General features: G+C 37.1%; 1 protein-coding gene across 1 annotated transcript; it reads right to left on the bottom strand.

The window, feature by feature from the left end:
- Window positions 1-937: 937 nt before the first annotated feature.
- LOC111884846 (probable isoaspartyl peptidase/L-asparaginase 2) lies at window positions 938-2,420 on the bottom strand. Its single transcript, XM_023881146.2, has 4 exons — window positions 2,150-2,420; window positions 1,818-2,051; window positions 1,655-1,741; window positions 938-1,570 (listed from the first exon to the last, which is right to left on the bottom strand). Exons 1-4 carry the CDS (start codon window positions 2,309-2,311, stop codon window positions 1,073-1,075), a joined length of 981 nt encoding a protein of 326 aa, XP_023736914.1. The 5' UTR covers window positions 2,312-2,420; the 3' UTR covers window positions 938-1,072.
- Between the last annotated feature and the right edge of the window lie 6,520 nt (window positions 2,421-8,940).

Below are 8,940 nucleotides of genomic sequence, written 5' to 3'. Positions count from 1 at the left end.
GTGTTTTGATTACATAATTTCGCAAGCGAGAGGTATTAAAGTGTGCTAATATCTTTTAGTATCAACATAGAATAGCAATCACGAATTATATATCAAGTCATAATCAAGTTAAATATCAACATTGAGAACTGGAACTGGAACCATTTCGATAACTTATTTTCAAATCTATTTTATTTCTGTATGTTTTCAAAGTATATTGTTATTTTTATTATTTAACTTTTGCAAACAAAACCTCCGTTGTGACTAATTGTATCTTTTTAGTTCAACTCTGCTTGCCTTGTACTACCTTTTAGTGTATTAAAACAGTGTACTTGAAGTCTATTGTACCCAAAGTTCTAAATGACGTGAGTCGTGACGTGGCGGCAAGAACAAGCCTCAAACTTTAAGAGTCATGACGTTTTTCATGGCGCGGTGTAAGACGATGATTTTGTATTAATTTATAATTATATTACCACATAAATATAAATTTATATGAAATATATAGTAATTTTAGAAATGGTATATCAATAACTAATAACAAAAAATTATTAAAAACCACAATACTTATATCACCGATTAGTAAAGAAATAACAAAAAGCCAAACTTGTATCAAACGAAAAAAATATGCATCATAACATGCCATAATGCGTCATAGCATGTCAGATCATCTCTTGTCACATGTCACACCTAATAACAATGTTATGAAGCTTTTCGTAACGACAAAATCACGCCTCATGCCATGAAACGCATTGACACATCTTTTAGAACACCGATTGTACCCCTATCATTTCTTGCAAAAGATGTATGTAACGTGATAGATATACAAAACTAAAATAATGAAGAAAACGTGTGCATGATTGTCTCCAATATTTTGGTTTCTAGTTATAAAGGCCTTGATGTTTGGTTTTGTTATTTACATGTCAAATAAAATACTGATAGAAGACTGAAAAACCTCAAATAAACACAAGCAAACTTCTTAAACATAGATTGGGTAATTAACAAAACAACCAAAAGAGATAGACCCTTGAATTTTATTACAATTAAAAGATTACTACTTTTAGTTAATAACTAGGAGATCTAAAACTTGAGCTCATCACTCCCAGATGCCAACCTCCATAAACCCATCTTGAGTGGCACACCCTCTGAACATTCCTACACAGTTAAATCCATAAGCCACCTCACCCTTATTCGACACCGCTATCAGCCCTGCTTTCCCTTCATCCAACCTCTCTTTTATCACAAAGTCCACCGCTTCCTGCAAACCCAACCCTTTATACTCCATCACCGCAGCCACCTCCCTTGCAAGGGTTGCCCGGATTATCGCCTCCCCTTCTCCGGTACAAGAAACACCACATAAATCACATGCGTAGGTCCCTGCACCAATCAGAGGAGAGTCACCGATCCTCCCAGTTCTCTTGTTCATCAGCCCTCCGGTGGATGTTGCGGCGGCACAACGACCTTGGCTGTCAACCACCACGCACCCTACTGTCTCCGGTGCGTAGACACTGATCGGAAGACCGTTCATCTGTATCGGACTTTCAACCTCGACCCCACATGATTCGAATCCATTCGTCGGGATTCTGTAGTCAAACTAAGAATAAAAAATAGTTTTATTACTTACACAAACATCATAATGTTAGTTTTTATCTTTAAATTGGTATTTGATTATAGTTACCACAATGGAGTTTGCTTCCTTCGCTTGTTTTAGCATTCCGACGTTATCTTGGGTGATAAAGTAATCATTTTCCTCCCTTTCCACACCCTTCAAAAACATCACATTTCTTTAGCGAGATGAATTTGTAGTGTGAAATGCAAGTAGACGAAGAAAGTAAAGGTACCATTTGTTTAGCGAAGCTCTCGGCGCCGGAGAATGCGAGATACGAGTGGGGGGATTTGTCCATGACAAGGCGAGCGAGGGAGACGGGGTTCTTAACGGTGGTTAGACCGGACACCGCTCCACATCTCCGGCGAGGCCCATCCATGATGCTGGCTTCCATCTCCACCGTTCCTTTCTCCGTCAGTGCAGATCCACGGCCGGAATTAAATATCGGGTCCGTTTCCAATTCACGAACCTACACCGTTAGACATATTATTCGCTAATCAGTTAACGAATCCAATTAAAAGGAAAACGAAATTAGTTTAACAAGGGAATAATGGTTCATAATCATACGACAAGTTCAACGACATCAATGGCGGAAGCCGAGGACCGAAGAGCGGATATGCCGAGATTGAGGCAGCGAGCGAGGAGTTGTTTGGCCTGTTCTTGGCGTTCGGTTGGGAGGTTAGGGTCGACACCGGCACCGCCGTGCACGGCTATGGCCCACCCTACCATTTTTACGCTTGTCTGACACACAAACACTAAATCTAGTTTAGGTTTGTGTGCGAGTGAGCGGAGTGTGCGATGAAGACGGTGGTGAACGGCGGTATTTATAGGGTGGCTGCGGATTTCAAATATTTGATTCAATTGAATTCTTTAATGTAGGAAATATATGTAATTTGTAGGCAGTTCCAGACACGTGGGAAGTCTCACGTGTCTGTTTCGAAGAGCCTACAAAGTCTTTTTCGTTTTGGAGATGTTTTCCTACATTCAGATCCCTCGTATATAGTGGGCCCAGCATGCACCAGATTCTTCAATGGTAAATGATTATGGACAAAAGATACCAACCATTTTTGTATTATCTTAGAAAAGTTAAAAAAATTGAGGAAAAAATAAATAGGTTAGTTTTGTTTATAATTTTCCTAAAATTAATAAAAAATTAGTCAAGTATTTAGAGGAATTTTATATTGCAGTTTTAACCCTCATAAATTGAATAGAAATAAAAAACTCATTTCATTTTTCAAATCTAATATATGAATATCAAATGAAAATTGAACTTTTTTGTGTTGAAAAAACTTAAAAGAAAATTTCTATAGAAAATAATATATTATACACTAGTATCGTTTCACGGCATATTTTGCAGCCAAATAAGTTTTTTCTTTGCATCTCAAAATGACTTTTTTTTTCAGCTCAATGATAAAATATCAATACCTATTATGCATTATTCGATTGTTGTTGCAATAATTTTTTTTATAATAAATAAATATTTAAGAAGATGATTGCCAATCCTTGCAAATTAGCATTTTAGGATATCGTCAATGAAGTAGGTTTTTTAACATCTAAAAAAAAATCGTCTAATATCTTCACTTTTGCTTCTAAATAGTTATTTTTTGAGCTTTACTTAGTATTTTCCCGTAGTAACTATGCTATAGAGAAATGTTTATATTCCGAATATTCACTCTTCAAGGTGCAATGCAATATTATTTTAGAGCCATTTGTGTACTTACTATTATTATTTTTTATTAATTTACATAATTCATGTTTTGATTTTGTTTCAGGTTTAATCTCTTTTGCCAGACCTAAAATAACACATTTTCCTTATTGGTTTTCTTTTTAATTTATTTATCTTTCTTTTTTATTCATAATTTTTTTAAACGACAAAATATATTCAAAAAAGCCCGGACTAGCAAGAAATTCAACCGGAAAAAAAATAATAATAGCAATATTCGGGTCTTGAAGCCACCCTACCCAATTAAAGCTTTTCTTACACCTAACGGTACACCAAAAAAACGACTTACTGGTAATACTATCAAAAATAAGAGCCGCTTTCGGTATTCTAACTCCAAAAAGCCGAGATTTTCTAAACTCCCAAATAGCTCACCAAGCCACATAGAAAACTCCTTCAAAGATACGCTTATCAAAAGAACTAAATTTGCAAAGTCGTGAACCAATCCAACCAATACACATGAGACAATAAACCAGAAACCAAACTACTTCACTATTGAGTATTGACACACTTGAGAAATAATACTAGACGAAAAGGACAAGCAATTAAAAGGTATGAGGCATGTTAAATGTAACTTGAGCATTTGGAGCATTCACATGGAGCATTTGAGTTCCATGAAACATTTGGAACTCAATGGTGCACTTAGGATTCATGAGCATGTGACAAAGAAATATATCGTCTTATAAGGGAATGGATCTCATGACAAAGGAATGGATCTCCTAACAAAGGATAGGATATGCCAAAGTGAAAGGAGATGACATAAAGTGACCTGGTAGGCCACCAAGTGACTTGATATACCACGAAGTGACATGATATGCACCAAGTGACTTGATATGCCACCACATGACATGATAAGCCACCAACTGACGTGATATGCCATTCATGAGGAGCATGTGCCATTATGGAGAGGAGCGCCAACTTGGAGTCTAGAGGCGCTATTTGAGAAGGATGGGTGTCAAATTGGAAGAGGATGTGCCAACCTAGGAGATGATGCACCATCCCTTGATCAAGATGCATCATCCACATGTCTGATGCGCCATCTTGATGCAAGGATGTGCCAATTGGCTCTTTGATATGCAAAGGTATCCCTTGATGAGTTGTATGCTATAAAGTCCTCTACGATGCTCATGATTATCCAAGGATGTCATGAAGTTGAAAATGTTTAAGGAATACACCTTGATGTACCACAATGATGGATGAAGCACAACTAGTGTTCATGATGCACCACCTCTACATCATGATGTGCCAGTATGGCTTATGATCCCCTATCATGTGTGTTGTTGATGCTTATGGGTTGTATGACATGAGTGAATGTTTCAAAAGATACTACATGGCATATTATGATTGGTTGACACTTTTTATGGGCCTATAGGCTACTGGGCTTTGCGTATTAGGGTTTTAGGTCTGATTCATCAAGTATAAATAGGGATGCATGATAAGTCATTTAAAGGGTCTTTAATTCCAGAGTGATAGGAGAATCTCTATGAAATTGTACTTGTAACCTCTGTTTAAGAACTCTGAAATAAAGAATACCCCCTCCTTCCCGTGGACGTAGGTCACCTTGACCGAACCATGTAAATATTGTGTCTTGTGTGTTTTTAGTTTTGGTAGTTATCCGATATACTTCCTAACAAGTAGTATTAAAGTTGTGGTTTGTGTTCATGTGATTGAAGATATCTACTCATAAGTTTGATTTGGAGAAGTTAAATGGTTTAAATCACTTCACTTTGTAGAAGGTGAAGATGAAGGTCTTCTGGTTTAACAAGGATGTGCAGCGACATTGGAAGGAGAGGAAAAAATGCCAAAGGACACGGAGGATGAAAATAAGGTGGACATTCTAATGAAGGCAAATAGTGCCATTTTATTGAGTTTGACATATGAAGTACTGAGGGAGGTAGTGAATCAAACAACCGTTTTTGGGCTCTGGGAGAAGCTTTTGGACAAGTACCAGAACAACTCTCTAACAAACAGGTTGCATGAGAAGCAAAGGTTATACATTCTTAAAATGTAAAAAAGTACCTGTCACACCCCTAAACCAGAATGACGGAATCGTTTGAGGGTGGATGACTTCATGTAGTATCGAAACAGTTGAATACATAGTAAAGAAAGTAATACAACCATCATATATATAATTTGAAAGTTTACATTGTAGAAAAGTACTTGTTTCAAAAGAAATTACAATATGATGTCAAAATGATATTAAACTAACGCCGCAACGTCCCTTCTTCAAAAGTAGTAGTTTACATGTATTACTGAATCTCTGAGAAATACAAGTAGTTTTGAAATAGTAGATCAGCATTTAAGCTGGTGAGTTCATAAGTATTTAGTGACAATGTTTTTATGAAATAGAATGAAAATGGTTTGTACATGTTTAAATGTTCCTAGAAAATCCCATATTTTCTACTATAGTAGATGGTAGTTTAATTGTTCCAAAACTGTAACGCAATAGTGCTTTTCATGCCTAAAATAGTAGGTTTATGTATAAATCACTAAGGCATTTGAAAAACCCCATAAATCAATGTGTTTTTTTATACTCCATGTGAGTCTTATAACCATGCTATTTGACCAGGATGCCTATAACAACGTTCTTCAGGCGTTGGAAAGTTATGACGTTTGTCACCCTAGGCCTGCCCGCCTAGCTGTAGCTAACATCTTAGGTGCGGGATTGTCAATCCCATATAGATCTATACACAAGTATCACGCTGCCCCTACAAGGGATTATGGTATATAATACAGGACTTAAAATGCATACTCGAAAGTACGTGAAATGTCTCACAAAACTTAGTATAAAACAGATTTACGTATGAAAATGTCCATTTGTTCTTGCGTATGAAAATATCTCTTTGATATAGTGTTTCTAGTATGCAAACGTTCATGATTTTCTCGTAAACTATACCTATTATAGTTTTTCAAAGTGTGTGTTTCGTTCGTATAGTAAATCCTAGTATAATGCTCACTTGTTATGTAAAGTATAACATTTAAAGTGAAATAAATGATCACATACACTTAAAGTAGAAATAAAGTGTTTGATTCATATATATATATATATATATATATATATATATATGTATATATATACATATATATATATATATATATATATATATATATATATATATATATATATATATATATAAACATGTCTTATTTCCAAAAGACATGATGTTATCTTGAATATATATTGCATATGAAAGTTCCTAGGTAGTAGTTATGAATCACATATGATTCACTTGATAAAAAGAGTAAATAGTGAAACTCTATGTTACACATGATAATAACCGTGTGTTAACTTGTATTCCCCCCCCCCCCCCCCCCCCTTAAAAGTGTATAAAAAGCATTGATAAACATTTGAAAGTGTAGTTTATAAGGGTATGAACTCACTTGATTGATTGGAGAAAACGAGATGATAATCGAGCAGAACTTCGACTTGGAAGAGTTGATTTTTTCGGGATTCTCGGGAATCTCGGGAGTGTAGAATCTTCCTTTGGAACTTGAGTGTGAAAAATGGGGCTTCGGGGGCATAAACGCAGAGTTTCGGTGCGAGAAAGAAGGGGACTGAGCAATGAAACTCGGAGCCCTTGAAATCTATTTATAGGGCCATATTTTGGATTCCACGTCGTGGAAAAGGGTGTGCCACGTCGTGGTGAGTCATGTTATCCTATTCCATTGATTGGACGCCCTCAGTCACTGGCCGGGTCGCGGCCAACTGTGCCGTGTCGTGGCAGACCTGACGGCCTCGAATTTTGGACCCCGAACTTGTAAAATCCGTAACTTTCATGTACGAGCTCCGTTTTCGACGTTCTTTATATGCACGCGTAGCTGAAAATATGATCTACAACTCTCGTTTAGACTTCATCGGCAAATTTTGAATTATTTTGAATTATTTATTTTTAACGGGCCGGGAGACGGAAAATCCGTTAAAAATCCATAACTTCTTCATCCGATGTCGGTTTTCATCAGACTTTTCAATGTTGCGCTACTATTGTTGAGACCTTCGATTATCATTCAGGTTGTTTTGGCCAAAAGTCTCTCGATCTCTCTTTCGAGTTTTTAGCTGTCTACTACTATATCCGGATATTGGAAAAATCATAACTTCCTCATACGATGTCAGATTTGGACATTCTTTTTATGTACGCACACAGTTTAATGATATCTACAACTTTCATTTAGATACTTAAGGCTAAAAACTATTTTATTGAAACTTCGCGTTTTTCGTTTAATCGGTGTTGTCGGTTTTGTCAAAAATCATAGAATGGTCATAACTTCTTCGTTATAACTTGGATTTTAGTGTTCTTAGTATTTCTATTAATCTTGACACAATATCAAGCATAATAGATATCCCTATAGAGACTTTTGCACATTTTATTTTTTAAATTTAATTTCATTATATCAAAAGTGGTTACAATACTTGACATTTTAGGTCATTACATAGTGTCGAAATATCGGGTTGTCACATCATCCCCCCCCACCGGTTAGAGGGAATTTCGTCCCGAAAGTTAATGTAAGAAAAACACTTGCGGATTAGGGAAAAAGATGTGGGTACTTGAGTTTCATCTGATCTTTGCGTTCCCAGGTGTACTCAGGTCCTCGCTTTGCATTCCAGCGGACCTTCACGATGGGTATGCGACTTTCTTTAGTTATTTTAATTTCCCTATCCATGATTTCAATTAGTTCTTCTATAAAGTGGAGACTCTTGTTGATTTCGATTTCGTCTAGAGGGATGATGAGGGTCTCATCGGTCAAACATTTCTTCAAGTTTGAAACATGAAAGGTAGGGTGTACGTTATTGAGTTCTTGCAGTAGACGAAGTTTGTAGGCTACCGGGCCGATCCTTGCAAGGATCTCGAATTGTTCGATATACCTTGGGTTTAGTTTCCCACGCTTTGCAAAATGTATTAAACCTTTCCATGGTAAGACTTTTAGTAAGACACAGTCTCCAACCTGGAATTCCAAGGGTCTCCATCTTTTGTCTGCCCAACTCTTTTGTCTGTCTCTTGATGCCTTTAGTCATTTCCGAATTTGAACAATCTTCTCAGTTGTTTCTCTTATGATTTACGGGCCTGTGAGAGTGCTATAGGGTACTTGTCCCTTGGCTAGTTGCGTGCCACCCACTTTAGCCCAACACAGTGGTGATCTGCACTTTCGGCCATAGAGGGCTTCGAATGGAGCAACTTTAATGCTGGAGTGATAGCTATTGTTGTATGAAAATTCGACTAGTGGTAAATGGGTATCCCATGCTTTACTAAAATCGATTACACAAGCTCTTAGCATATCTTCCAAGGTTTGTATGGTCCTCTCACTTTGACCGCCGGTTTGTGGATGGTAAGCGGTACTCATGTCTAGCCTCGTTCCAAGAGATTTTTGTAGCGACTGCCAGAAACGCGACGTGAACCTATTATCTCTATCGGAGATAATGGATATGGGTACACTGTGTAGTCGTACAATCTCTCGGATGTAAGTTCGAGTTAGCTTCTCCATCTCATCGGTTTCCTTTATGGGTAGGAAGTGTGCGGATTTTGTTAACCTATCGACGATTACCCAGATGGTGTCTAGCCCACCCGCTGTCTTGGGTAATTTGGTTATGAAATCCATGGTTATGCGTTCCCACTTCCACTCGGGTATTTCAGGTTGTTGTAGT

This window comes from Lactuca sativa, chromosome 4 (genome assembly GCF_002870075.4).
Source record: "Lactuca sativa cultivar Salinas chromosome 4, Lsat_Salinas_v11, whole genome shotgun sequence".
In the NCBI taxonomy this organism is placed as follows: Eukaryota; Viridiplantae; Streptophyta; class Magnoliopsida; order Asterales; family Asteraceae; genus Lactuca; species Lactuca sativa.
The sequence above is the reverse complement of the archived record's forward strand: the minus strand, read 5'-3'. Positions and strand labels throughout refer to the sequence as shown.